General features: G+C 53.6%; 3 protein-coding genes across 3 annotated transcripts; 1 reads left to right on the top strand and 2 right to left on the bottom strand.

The window, feature by feature from the left end:
- Window positions 1-1,008: 1,008 nt before the first annotated feature.
- On the top strand, window positions 1,009-1,598 carry KRP23_7557 (uncharacterized protein; the record flags this gene model as incomplete). Its single annotated transcript, XM_067892889.1, has 3 exons — window positions 1,009-1,234; window positions 1,317-1,363; window positions 1,428-1,598. The coding sequence occupies 3 exons, from the start codon at window positions 1,009-1,011 to the stop codon at window positions 1,596-1,598; spliced, it is 444 nt and encodes a 147-aa protein (XP_067744725.1).
- Window positions 1,599-1,679: 81 nt separating this feature from the next.
- Window positions 1,680-2,937, bottom strand: KRP23_7556 (uncharacterized protein; the record flags this gene model as incomplete). The annotated part of the gene is made up of 9 exons (XM_067892888.1): window positions 1,680-1,754; window positions 1,834-2,010; window positions 2,071-2,121; window positions 2,185-2,268; window positions 2,330-2,371; window positions 2,441-2,491; window positions 2,562-2,622; window positions 2,680-2,785; window positions 2,850-2,937. The coding sequence occupies 9 exons, from the start codon at window positions 2,935-2,937 to the stop codon at window positions 1,680-1,682; spliced, it is 735 nt and encodes a 244-aa protein (XP_067744724.1).
- Window positions 2,938-3,014: 77 nt separating this feature from the next.
- Window positions 3,015-12,296, bottom strand: KRP23_7555 (EIN3-binding F-box protein 1; the record flags this gene model as incomplete). Its single annotated transcript, XM_067892887.1, has 1 exon — window positions 3,015-12,296. One exon carries the CDS (start codon window positions 12,294-12,296, stop codon window positions 3,015-3,017), a length of 9,282 nt encoding a protein of 3,093 aa, XP_067744723.1.
- Between the last annotated feature and the right edge of the window lie 1,729 nt (window positions 12,297-14,025).

Genomic DNA, 14,025 nt, shown 5'->3' with positions numbered 1-14,025 from the left:
TGCTTGCAGTAGCTGGTGAACCTTCTCTCGAAGCTGGAGCCCTTGCACTGAGCCGCGCTTCGACCTCGATTACCAGTGAAAGCAGAGACACTATTCTGACCGTGTCGGTCCATTTTAGTGCACAAACCAGACTCTGGGGGCATTGGTAACACCACTTTTATCTGATGTCGCAGCACACTGTAGTGGCACCGCGTCAAGATCATGGTGGACGGGCGCCATTAATCGGCGCCAAATGCGAGTTTGAAGTAGAGCGGAGATGCGTGGCAGGACACACGTGACGCATAGGTAGAAGTTCGTTATGATGCTGTGCGATCTGTACAGGCGAGGTTTTGAAGGGACATCTGTGGGAATCGGTCCACTATTTCCCCCCAAGATTTGCTTTTAGGCTATGCAGTTCGCTAACTCAGGTGTACTAGGGTCAGTTGCTTCCTTCCTAGTGTGACCTTGTTCATGCCACTACATGTACTTGTTGGGGACAGAGCCAAACCGAAATGGGTTCAGAAACTCTCGGGCTTTGTATTTTTCGGCGAATTTTGGTGTATACCAGTGCACGGAAGTGTATACTTGAGCGTAAATTCCCGTCGGTGATTTACCGTGCAACCACCCTTAAAAAGAAGTGCATTATCGCTCGCCTTCGATACGGCTAACGTCTCTCTATTCGATGGGCACCCATACGTGTTTGAAGCCTCTCCTCAACTGGCACCACCTGCTCTTGCTCTCGCAAATGGCGACCGTCCCCAGTAGTATATTATCTGCAATCAGCGTGTGGCCATTTTTCGACGGACTTTATAGCGAGAATGAGCGTGAGGCTGGCGTCGGCAAGGCACTCTGCGAGCAACTAATATGTGGGTATTGTGACAGCAAAAGGAGGCTCAACACGAGACGGTAGTCTCAGTGAGAGAGCCCCACCAAGTGAACGATTGATCTCTTACACATTTGACTTTTTGTAGTCGTCGTTTTTTTACCCATGCACCAAAAAGGAGTATCCACGCCACCAATCGAAGAGCCATGAGCGAGAGCAAGCAGCAGGAGGCCGAAGACTATTTGCGCTCGCGGCCGACGGTGGACGTCACGGCCGTGGACATTTCGCCCAACCCGGCGGCGCTCACGGACGAGTTGCACCTGGAAGTGGATTTCCACCTAGACGCGCCCGTCACCAACGGCGTCTGGGACGTCGAGTACCTGGTGGACTCAGTCACCAAGCGCCACATTATCAATATCCTCTCCACCTTTTGTGTATACATGTGTACTGCAGCTCTTGTATACACCTCGAGTTTCTCCTTAACCCTAGATTTTGTGCATACAACTGGGACAAGTGGAGGCAACGGACTACGCGCGAGGCGACAACCACTTTCAGTTTTCGGTTCGTTTTGCGCCAAAAGCTTGGCAAATAATGAAATTTGCACTAACGCCGTTGTGCAAATTAGACCCCGCAAATCAACATTTTGGGCATCGAGCCCAGTCAGTTGGCCAATTGCGGCCTGCTCATCGCCGCCTTCAAGGACGACGAGGGCGAAATCCTGGACCTCAAAATGGTTATCCAAGTGTCGGAGCAACGCGGGAGTCTCCAGCGAATCATCTACAGCCCCTTGGAATAAGAACCTCACTGGTTTAGTGGGACGCAGTGCAAAAATGCAAAAGGTACATTTGCAAACTTTGCGTTGCTACTTTTGCGCAATTTAGGCGCTGGTCGTGCGAAACACAGTGGCGTTCACTTGGCGTATACTGCTTAGCATTTGGACACTTTGAGCGGCCTAGCAGTTTTGCAATTGGCAAGGTTAGTACCAAAATTCGTTTCGGATTTTGCACGCTAATGTTTTGCGTTTTGCGCACCTGGTCGTCCACGACGCGTTTCGTTCTCCCAAGGGTTCGCGTGAGCTTGCGAATTTCCTGCAAATGTCGCTCCTGTTGCTCTTTAGCCCAGAGAAACAAATCGTACTTTTCGCGCTGAATTGCTGCCACTTTTTGGACCAGCACGTCCACTTCCTGGTTGTATGCGTCTCGGTCGTCCTAAGCAGTGCATCTTTTTTCAGCAAATATTGTACTGGGTGCAAATTCTAGGAGGGTTACCTTGATGATCTTTGCGAAAATCTCTCGGTCGACTTGAAAACGAACCTCTTCCTGGTGTTTGGCATTTTGTGAGCGACACGTACTTCCCTATTAAGCGATTGCAGAACTCTTCACCTGCGCCATTTTCGCCCGCTCATCGCGAAGTTTGTCTTCGCTCGCCTTGACTTTCTTCTTGAAAGCATGGCGCTCAGCTTTCGCCTGGATTCGCACGATTGAGTCAGTTCATAGAAGACGGTTCAACCGAATTGCCCTGCCTTACTTTCTGCAAAATCGTCTGTAGTACGCGGACATCCTGGCCAAGCTGTCCCCAGAGAGCACATTCCAAGCTCGTCAGGTGCTCGGATGACTCCAGCGATATGGCGAATATTACCTTCTCTCTCGACGTGCTAGCTGCATAGTTCATCGCCTCCATCTTCGCATCCTGTTTGAGAGTACAGTACATTCACACACCAGTCAGTTCGCCTTCAAGATAGCCCCGGTACGAGACTTACCTCTGCTTTCTTCAACAGGATGTCGATCTGTTGGATCTCTTTCTCGTCGATCACCAATTTCCTGGCCACACCACAATTACTCTCGGGTCTACAGCCTGCAACCACATAGTGCGCCTACAGTCCAGGCTTGTCTCCACGAGCCTTTTCCAGCGCTTTCACTTTCTTCTTGAGCAGGGCGTTCTCTGCTCGAAGCAGCGCCAATTCGTCTGCCTCCGTGCTGTCATCTGGCCACATTGAGTTTGTGAGCTTGTTAGACCAGCCAACTACCGCAGTGGCGATCGGACGTACGAATGGACTGCTCAATGTGGCAAGTCAGGGGGCCGTTGAGGTCCGCGTCGTTCCTCTGCTGCTCTCCGTCCATTTCAACGCGCTCCATCTTGCAGGCACCGTCGATTGAGTCACACTTTCCCATCAATAGAGTTGACGTCCGTTTCGGCTTTTATCCGTCCGATTCTAGTCTTCGTGCTCGCTTCTTGTACCTATTGGCGGTAGGTTGGTCGACGACGGCTTTTTCCCAGCGACTACTGGTTTTGCAGCAAGTGTCTTGGCATATTTGGCTCGCCGCTCTGGGGTCATATACCGCAGTGCGTCGACGCTCATTTCGTTTCGCTGTTGCTCAGCCTCCTCTCGTTCCTGCTGCTCTTTGGCTTCGAGAGCACCCACAGCCGAAGAGATGAGCACTTCTTCCAGCTTTCGAGTCGTGACTTTTACTTTCCGCTTGGCGAATCTCGCCAGCGTCTCGGGCGAGAAGAGCGGGCAGTGCGTCACGTCCAGTTCTTCCAGCAGGCGACACCCGTCCAGCAAGGCGAACAGTGATTTCTCACCCAGCTTTTTGCAGGCCGACACGTTGAGTCGGCGAAGAACTGACGACTGGCCGGCGACTTCGAGCACCCCGTCGTCCGTGATGCGCACGCACCGCGACAGGTTGAGCTCTTCCAGACTCAGGTGTTTCGCGACTGCGTACAGCACCGCGTCCGTTAGTTCTCTGCAAAATGCCAACTCGAGGCGCACAATTTTCGCGCAAGAGCTGACAATGTCAACGATGTTGGCATCACTCAGATGCGTACACCCCGACAGATTGAGGGACACGATAGCAGGACACCGAAGCACCACGTTGTGGACGCCCTGAGCACTCAATTTGGGGCAGTAACTCACGTCAAAGTGTGCGAGGTGCGTCCCTCCTCCCGAGTGATCCAGCATGTCGTCCAAGAGCCAGCCAAGTCCCTGGTCACTAAGGTCCGTACAAGCCGAGACACGAAGCGACTCCAGTGCCTTGGCTCGGTGCCCCACGTGGCCGAGCGCTAAGTCGTTCAACCCAGAGCAGCCGTTCACGTTGAGGCTTTTCAGCTTCAGCAGCAAATTCTTGTCGACGACACCTCGTCCGTCGCCCTCTTGGTCGAACACGAACACTCTGTACGAGAGCGAATGCAGCTCCTCCAGGTCCAGAGACTCCAGCTCTAAGCAGTTGTGAGTGAGCGCTCGTACAGACAGGTCCGTCAGTCGGTCACAGAGGCGAACGTTCACCTGCTGTAGCCCCGAGCACACTTTGGCGACTTCGAGCAGTCCTTCGTCTCCGATGCGCCGACAGCCGCCGACATTGAGTCTCCGCAGCTTTGCGGGGCTCGCCAACATCGTCGCGAGATGCTTCATCGCGCTGTTGCCGAGTTGGACGCAGAGTTCCACGTCTAAGACAGTCAACCCGGGACAAGATTGACCGATCGTGAGGAAACAGCGATCCGTGATCCGCTCGCAAAAGCTGAGTACGAGCTCCTCCAGCCGCGGGTTCGAGCGTACAACGGCCTCCACTCCGACGTCTCGGAGCTGAGGGCAGTGCGCCATCTTCAATCGCACGAGTCGGTTGCAGTACTTCCCCACTGCTGCCAGTCCGAGATCCGTGATCAGTGCGCAGTACGAGATATCGAGCTCTTCCAGTTGGGAGCAACTGAACGCGATGCGTCTCATAGTGCCGTCGGACAAGCGCGAGCAGCGAGCCAGCGCAAGACCCGTGCAGAACCTGTTGCTCTTTGCGATCACCTCCATGTCCTCTTCCGAGACGTCCAGTACGTCCTTCAGGTTGATAGATCGAGCGTCTTCGCTCGATTCCAGGGATAAGACAAAGTACACGACCGCCTTGGGGTTGCGTAGGTCCCGTAGCCACAGCATATTCGTCAGCTGGTCTCCATAAAATGTCGGGAACTCGACCAGTACGTTGCAAATAATATCTGCGAAGGTCGCCACGATCGTGTCTTCGTCGTCCGCGTGGTCATACCAACTCATGATGTTCACGAGCGAATCGGCTGATCGGGACCCCAAGAAGAAGGCGAACGGCAGTCGCCCAAGCTGTCGCAGGGACAACCGACAGTGTTGCGACTCGGTCGCCTGGAAATACCTAGGCTGGATCTTGACAAGGCTGTGGTAGCACAGTAGGAACAAGTCGCTGAAAACCGGGTCCCGTGGGAGGTTCTTCAAGACTTCAGCAATGCCGTGCGCGTTGTCCGTGGCCACAAAGGGCTTGAGACCGCAGCGGACCTTCTTCTTGTACACTTGCTGAGCGTATCGGTGGTCCAGGTCGTACTTGAGCGACGCGCAAACGTTTTCCGCAAACTTTTCGAGCATCCGCTTGTCATCCGGCGCGTACTCGAGCGCTCGGGAAAACCGACTCGAGGCCAGAGCGAACAAGTGGTCCGACTCGTGGGCTCGGTCGCGGGTCCCCATGACGTAGTGGGCGTTCACTTGGTCCCGACTCAGCACCTTGTTGTTGTAGTACGCGACGTGGGCGATGTTCCCGTGGAAAAAGTACTTCCCGTCTCTCCTCCGAGCGGAGGACAAGCACCCGATGCGAAGCTGGCGCGCGTCCTGGTTGGACTGGTCGTCCAGCTGTCGCTGGATCTTGAGGTTCACGCGCGCTCGCATCTCTTTGAACTCCGCAGCCACAACCGCCCACCTCGCGTCGAACTTCTCGCGGAGAAGTTGCTTCTTCGCCACGGGCTCGAAATCGGTGCGCGACACTTTGGACGCGTCTTTCTTCACGGGAAGTGGCTCGGACCCTGCCGCGTTCGCATTGGCATCCGCGTTTCGAGACAGACGGACGCGAAATTCGTGTTCGTCTAGCAACTTGGAACTGCTCTCTTTGACTTGGCGCCTGCCTTCTTTCGAAGTGAAGAAGAGCTTGGTCTCGCGGTCGGTCTCCTTGAAACAAGCGCCCTTGGCCTCGTCTTCCAAGTCTGCAATATCCTCCCGCGTTCTCGCCATGATCGCCTCTCTCTTCTGGATCTCCAAGTCCGCCACGCTCTCCACCTCAACTTCATTCTGGAGCAAGCCGTCCACGTACAAGCGCAGGATGGTGCCATCGTACGTCCCAACCAGGTGCGTCCACTTCCCCATGACCACGTGAGCCCCAAGCACCAAGATGTCGATACTCTTGACGTTCATACTGAACGCCCAAACGTTTGCTTTCAACGCGCTAATACAGAAGCGCCCCAGTGTCAGCACCACCCGCCGTGAGCTTTCGTGGCCATCGCAGCGACACCAAGCCTCCAAGGACACGTGTGAATCGACGGCGGAAGGATAAAAGCGAGTGTCGTAAGGAAACTGGACGCAACTGCGCGACGCCTTTCGAAGCTCCACGGATCGATTCAAGTCGGCGTTTAGTATCGGGCCTTCGCCTTCAAGAGTGCATCCAGGAAGATATTTTCCTCGAAATTCGGTACCATAAGCGCCGAGATTTGTTGGCTCGATCGATCCTCGGCGGTCACACAGTGGCCAATATCCACTCGGTTCGTCTGCTACTAGCAATTGCTTGTAGGATGTGGCCTGCTTCACTGTGGCTTGGAGTAGCAGCAGAGACGCCATGGAGAAATACAACATGGCTACATTGTGTTTGACGCGATAGTGGTCTCCAGAGGGGACCAAATCGTCCAGAACGAACGTGTAGCAGTCTGGGTGCTGGCCTACACGCTCCAAACACAGCGGCGTGATTGGGATCGCCAGCATAGCCACTACGCGCCGAACAATGTACTCGAGGACAGGAAGCAGCTGTCTTCGTAAGTTTTGCTTGTCGACTTCGGACACAGCTCGTAGCCCGAAACGGGCACGAATTCCCTCGAAGATGTGCGTTTTCCACAGTGCTTCGCTTCCTCTTCGACTCCCACTCAGCAGGTTCAGCGACTGGATCAGTATGTGCTTGTGCAACATGGGCGTTAAACCGGTCGAATTGGCCTTCGCAGCTTGCCGCATGAGGTGCCGAACGACGTTTTTGAAGGTTCTGGCTACCATTTCTCCGAGCAAGAAGCGCCGCAAAGTGTCCGACCGCTCTCGACAGTCTAACCGACCGCCATACACAGCCACGTTCTGGATGGAGTCTCCCGTGTGAGTAGTTGTGAGCGTGATGCAAGTCGCGTCAAAGCGGTGGCTTCGGTCTCGACTGACGGTACTAACCCTCCCGTTAATGTACACGTGGGCGCCTCGCTCCAATTCTCGGGTGAAGTCTTGCGTGGTCTGGATTTCCGCTGTCGAGTACTGCAGCGTGGCAGTTCCAGACAGTTTAAACAAAAACTGGGAGCGCAGAAGCCCAAGGTGGCGCACGTTAATCCCGTGTCGATGCATCTCCTTCACCAGGTCAAACTCGGGCGAGTCGAAGTACTCGCGCTTCTGCGACAACTGGACGGCAAACAGCGGGACCACTTGCTTGACGAGATATTTCGTCGCCTCTTCCACTCCGAGCGCTTGTGTCTGCCAGTCTGGAGTCCGATACGTTAGCGAGGACAATGCGTCAGGAGAAAGAGGCGTTTTGAAGCTTTTTACGAGCTCAGGCCGTAGCTGACGCCACAGGATAGTCATGCCTCTGGTGGATTGCAGCAGGTGAGGCGTAACATCAGGGTCTTCAGGGGGCATCGCTCGTGCAAAATTGACGAGGACGAGCTGCTTCTGGCCGTTGAGATAGCCAAGCATATCCGCTGCTGCGTTGATACTCTTGGACGTGAGATCCTCGTAGCCCCTGGCACTATGGCGACTAAGGTTCAGTCGGCTGGCGACACTGGCCAAAGCCTCGTCAAGCTCTTTGTTCTGGAAAGTCACCGTCTTACCGCGGTTGTCGCTACCGTGAACAAGCTGCTTCGAGACGCGTTGGATGTCTCCAGATTCAGTCCACGCGACGACTTCAATCGGGAGTTTTGACGAGCAGAGGACGCGAAATCCCTGAAAATCCACAGTGCACTGCAGCGGGATACGGACATTACCGTGACCTCTTAGCTCGCGGAGATAGATGGCAGAGTTCCGCACTTCGTGTCCACCGGCCTTCGCAGCAAACTCGTGCGAGTTTTCAAAGCGTCCATGGTCGTCTGTGCAGACTTTAAAGAGGATGTCATGCGCCTCGTACTTCAGTCGAGATGTTCTCCGGATATTATCTTTGCGTCCGTCAATCGGCGATTCCGTTGCAGGGAGTATGGACTTGTCTCGAGCTGGCAAGTAAAATTCTCGTACGAGAACCAACGCGATGGCACTCGCAGTGTCGATGAAATCCTGACAAACTTGAAGGATCTCCGTGTACTTTGCCTGGATCTGGTCCGAATCAGCCTCGTCCAGCTGCAACGCGTTGTGAAAACGCTCACTCCACCTCGTACGATGTGCTGGTAGAATCGGATAGGAAGGACGCACCTTGAGTTGACTCCTCTCCGTCTCCAAGAGAGACCACTCTGCTTCTTTCCAAGCTTTCATGGCCTGAACGAGGCGATTGTGCGCGTCTAACGCCTTCCTCCGCCTCTGCTCTAAAAGGTGTTTTTCCTTTTGTAAAAACAAACTACTCGGGTCAATAACATGTTGATTTCCTTCGCTTTCCGTCGAGCCGTCTTGATTCTCTTCAGTCTCAAGCTCTTCACTCTTGTACCCCATTCGGATCAATCGTTTCTCCATAACGAGCGTGTTTTCGCTGGCAACCTTGTGGCTCTCTGTGGCGATCATCTGGCCCAAGATTTGCTCGTTCTCCACCTGGATCGTGTTGAGGAGCGCCTGCGTCAGCCCAAACTCCAAATCACTGTCAAAAATACTGACAAGTGCTGCAGCGAGTTCCGGCGAGCCTCGGATCATCCGGAAATGTTCGTACAGGTCTGTCTCCATTGCCTCTGTATCGTACGACCCGTCGAGGCGGCGAAATGCCGTCACGTAGTCACAGATATGGCGCTTCGATGGCAGTTCTTGCAAGAACTCTGCCAGCTTGAAATCTGTCATACCCGCACAAACCTGTTTGAGTCGATCTTGCAACGTAGTTAGCGGTGGGTCTGGGAAAGCAAGCACCATCTGAAGGGACATTTCGTCAAGAGTCAAGCCGCTGGCGTACAATTCAGGCGGGAATCGACCGTGCAGCATGTGCTCTTTACGCTTGTTGGCTCGATAGTGACGGGCTGCAGCAGCTTCTTCATCAATAAAATGTTTTTCAACTTGTTCACCAATATCTGTCTCTGGCACCTCGGGCGGTGGATGATCCGTTCCTTCACGCTTGCGCTTCTTGGCTTCAGTATTCTGGCGCGCTTTCTCTTCGTTCACAGCAATGGTTTCCAGCAGAGACCCAACGGAAGCTGATTCTTGCTTAGCATGCACAAGTTGATTCACGAGGCCCTTGGCAATGTCCTCCTGAAGATACTTCACTTCTGTGTGTGGGAGCTTCAAAGCCTCTGCATGCTTCAGATAACCGAACTCTTCTTCCATTTCGCGGAACCGATTCTCGACTTCCTTTTGAGCGCCTTGAACAGCTTCCTCCGTCAGGAGCGCAAGCACTTGTTCACGACTGAAAGTATTCCCCTTTGTGCGTAGTTTGACCTGCTTCATGCGGATTTTGGCCTCAAACTTCATTTTGTCCACGCTATGAGCAGGTTTGGCGTCTCGATCGCTCCATTCTTTCTCTATTCGCTGTCGCGCTTCTTCCAGAGCGACTCCGCGGGCGTGATAGAAAGCTTGCTTTTCGGCTGCGAGTCGAGCCACTTGTCTGCCCTTTTTGGCGCGCCAAGCTGTCTGTAGTTTTACCGCAGAGCGTAAAATCACTTCCATGCGATAGTGCAGTACGTTTCGATACCCTCCATGGTCCAAGGGCACGACGTTAGAGAGAAGCTTCGCTCTACGCTTCGGAAGGTACTTCGAATAATCCGTTTTGAGTGGATCATTTTCTCCCATGGCGAGTGCACGATCATGAATGATACTTTTCTTCCATTGGGATAATTCTTCCCGTGGTTGATTCAGTTGTCGAGCCAGGGCGTATTTCAAGTCGTTGACGTTAATCAAGCCGAGTCTGTACTGGTGGATGGAACTCATGTGTTGCACCACAAAACGGGATAATCGTTGGTACTTCCAAGGATGTTCCAACAGTTCACACAGATATTTCGAGCCCTCAATCGTCTCGAAGCAGTATTTGGTGAACTCATGCAGCGTCATTCCCTGCCTCTCAGGGGGGTTATCCGTATCATCGCTAGACGATATACTGTTCAGCTTTAAGAATTCGCGCTCCACAAATTCCTGAAGAAACTCTCGTGTTAAAACACGCGGAAGACGAATATCTCCGATTCTTGAAAGCACACTTAAGACCACGCGAAGCACTTCTGCAAGAGAGGCCGAGGTCAGAACGCTGATAGAAGAGATAGCACGTGGTCGTTCGCTTCTCCGAGCAAACATCTCAAAGAGGAATTTAATCTTGTCCGATATCGAGCATCTCCCAGCCCCTAGAAGCATGGCAACCGCGACATCAATCAATGGGAAAGCGAAATTGGCGTCGATGCTGGTAGTAATTGAAGCGTTCCCGGTGTTGAGGCAGGTGAACAAAGCCACGAAGAGTTGTTCCTTATCAAAAACTTCCTGCGCGCGCTCGAGAAGGAACTGCTCGTTCTCGTGGAGGCGACAAATGCGTTCCAGTTCGTTTTCCCGTGCCTTGATTTGGTCTTCAGCGAATAATACCTGAGATCGGAGCTTCGCTTCCTGCCCAGGTGCCCGAAGCTTGGACGTTGTGAGTGCCGCATACTCTTCCTGTGCTGTGGCAAGAGCATTTTTGGCCGCATTGATCTCGTGCTCGTACCTCTCCAGCTCTTCTACGTGGAATGTCAAGCGCAGATCCCCCAGCGGTTTATCAAGGCAGCGCAAGGCAGCAACTTGTTCCAGAAACTGTGCACACTCCTGCTCTGCTGCTAGCATTCTTGCGTCAATATTCTGCTGTTGACGTCGAAGTTCGGCGTCTTCGAACGCTTCCTGGTCCCTTGTCTTTATGTCTTGAGACTCGTTGGTTTTGAAGAAGACATCGCTCGGATCTAATTCTTTTTTCGCGCGCTCGAGGTCCGCTTGTCTCTTCGCCCACTGCTTCTCACGCTTCAACTGAAGGCCGCTCTCTTTTTGAGTCAGCGCTTGAAGCTTCCCTCTTTCCGAAGCTCTAGTCGACTGCAGCTTATCGTTTTGGTACTTGATCTTCATGTCAAAGATGGCATCTTCTTTCGTTCTTAGCGCACTTTCACTCTCCAGAGCTTCATCAACGGGATTTTTCTGTTTCTCGAAAGAATATCCGAAAAAGATTGGACTTCTTGTGGTTGCATCGAAAAGGGCAGGAATTGATCGCTTGATAATTCGGGGCTTCTTCAGCAGCGCTTCGACCTTGGCTCGTCCATTTGGTGGCATCTGGTTAGAGTCTTCGTTCGTGTGTTCGGCTAAAGTATCTTCGTTTAATGAGCGCTTGCCATCGTCTTCCTCATTCACAGGGGTTGACGCTACCGGATGAACAGGTTCCTCGTCTTCACTGCTACTCTCTTCGTCCTCTTCACTTACGTCTCCATCCACACCGTCATTATCCGTGGCTGTAGGGAGTTCTTCCTTTTTGTCTTCTGGTTGACCTTTGTCACGTTCCTCTTCTTCTTCTTCTTCGTCATCTCCTGCCTCACTATCATCTCCACTGGCCGCAGAGCTGCTCGCACTATCATCCGTATGACCCTCTATGTCATGTTTTGCTGGAGGGGGCAGCAAAATATCGCCTTTGTTGTATTCTTCAAGTTGAAACTTGGCCTGATCTTCGCGCTGCATGGCGAACCCTGCACATGCTGGGTGCCACTGCGCACTGGACTGGATGCTAGACCTCACAGTCTCCTGAAAATGAACGTGCGTCACAGCTTTGACGAATAGTGGCCACCGCACAATCTCTCGGAGATCGACGCCTTCGATGGAGCCCAGAAGATGCAGCTTCAGGTCGCGCAGAGCTACAGCTTTCTCGCGCAACTCAGTCTCTGCATTCCGCTTTCGCGCCAGCAAATCGTCCGCTGACTCAGTTGCGTCTTGATCAACTTCTTCTCCGTCTGCTGCAAAATCTGCGAGTTGTTCGGCCGTCTGCGGTTCAGCGTCGCTATTCTCCACCGCTACACTCTCAATTTCAGCTTCCAGCTGCGCCAAAAGCTGCTCCAGAACCGCAACTTCCTTCGCAAGTCCATCAACTTGGCGGCGCACGTCTAACGTGTCGGAAAGCACCACCCGAGTCGTGTCACCGTCGCCTTGCGCTTGTTTCTTCCTGACTTTGACGAGGTCCGTGTACCAACGCAGGAACTCCGTAACTCGGACGAGATCCCAATGCTGGCAGAACGCGAACATCTGTGAGCGGTAAGCGACGTCTTTGCTGCTGCGCCGTACACCGCCAGTCGGCACCAATTGGTGCTCGAGTAGAACGCCATTGTCACTCTGGAAAGCGTCTTGCTCGAGATATCTCGACACTTCGGCGCCCATGGTCTACGCACGACAAAGAGAAAAGAACGCAATGGTAACACACGACAAATGGTGGAGCACGATGCGTTCACCGCTAGAAAGTGACGTTGGGGACTTGAAAAGAGCTTGTCGGACGGCTCGCGTCCTTTCGTCGGATACTTTCTCGGTGGTCGCCGCTCGCTGCTTGATTACTGTGTCTGGCTGTACATGACTAGGCCTGGCATGATCATTTTTTTTTTTGGCGGCGGGCACCGTCCAGTGTACAAACACAAGCACATCGCACATGTTAGCGTGCGTGTTGTCGTCGTGATGCTTGCGTCCTCGCCTGTGCATTTGCCATTTCGCCTTTTCAACGGCAGCTGTCACAGCTCCAACCTCCCTCTCTGAACGATGCTCTCGCTCCGAGTTCTGCTGCTTGTCGTCGCTGCAGTCGCTGGGTGTACTGTGGCCGACGAGGCCAAACTTCCCGTCTTCTTCTTCCACGGCGCCACGGGCAACAAGACGAACGCTGCAGTGATCGAAGCCAACCTCACCGCTGAAGGTCGCACCTATGTCGCTCTCGACTTCTGCCAGAAGGCATGCTCTGTGCGTACGGCCCTCTCGGAGCAAGTGCAGATGGCCATCAAGCAGATCCGCGGCATCATTGCCCAGAGCCCTGCCACCTACGCCAGCGGCTACCACTTCCTGGCTCACTCGCAGGGGGGCTCGGTCTCTCGTGGTGTGGTTGAAGAGATGGACGACCACAACGTGCACTCGCTCATCAGTTTGGCCGGTGACGGCAATGGCAACTTCTTCGGTCCTCAGGCTTCGGAAGCTGTGCCGCTTCAAGTGATGCTTCAGGCTCTGGGCCCGTACGCTATCGACGTGGCCGACTTCAACTTCACCAAGTACGAGGCCGATCCGGCCACGTGGAAAGGCAAGTTCCAGCGCGACTTCATGGAGCTCGTCACCACGAATGAGGAGCTGCAGGCCAAGAGCTCCATCGCCAACATCATGACACCTCCGCTGGAGGGCGCGGCTTTGGACAATTGGATGCGGATCAACCCGTTCCTGCCCAAGGTCAACAACCTGCAGGACTGTGGCACGGATGCGACGTGCACGGCTGACCAGAAGCGCCGTAAAGCCAACTTCGTCAAGCTCAAGGCCGCGCACTTTTTCATTTCGCCCCAGGATGATCTGCAGTCTCCGTGGCAGAGCTGCGCACTGGGCAAGTACTCGACAGTGGCGTCACTGGACGAAGTTGAAACAAAGTTCAGCGACTTCACTATCGTCGACATGAAGCAGACGGCTGAGTACGCGAACGACCTGTACGGACTCAAGACGCTGGACACTGCTGGAGGGCTGTTCATCCACGAGGTGCCGGACGTCCCCCACAACTGCTGGCTGTTCGACTACACGTCGTTGGCGACCAATCTCCCGTGCAAGCACGACCCCGTGTACGATGCTCAAATTTACCCGGTGCTGGTATGAAGCTGCAGTCAATCTACCTACTACAAGCAAATCGTAGGTAAATCAAGAACAAGAAACACCACTTTGAAAACTGGTATAGTAGAAAGTGTTGATACACCTGTATGTATAATGGTCGGCATTGCTGCAGCTTCAACCGATAGATCGCCATCGCAAATTAACCGTCATCAACCTCGACGATCGCCGACGGAAGATCGTGCACATCGATGGGCACGTTGAACAAGTTGTGAAAGTAGTTGCAGCCATCAAGCCGGACCGTTTGATTCTTTCACAGAATGGGGAG

Source organism: Phytophthora ramorum (genome assembly GCF_020800215.1).
Source record: "Phytophthora ramorum isolate Pr-102 chromosome Unknown Phyram_PR-102_s0006, whole genome shotgun sequence".
Taxonomy (NCBI): domain Eukaryota; phylum Oomycota; class Peronosporomycetes; order Peronosporales; family Peronosporaceae; genus Phytophthora; species Phytophthora ramorum.
The sequence above is the reverse complement of the archived record's forward strand: the minus strand, read 5'-3'. Positions and strand labels throughout refer to the sequence as shown.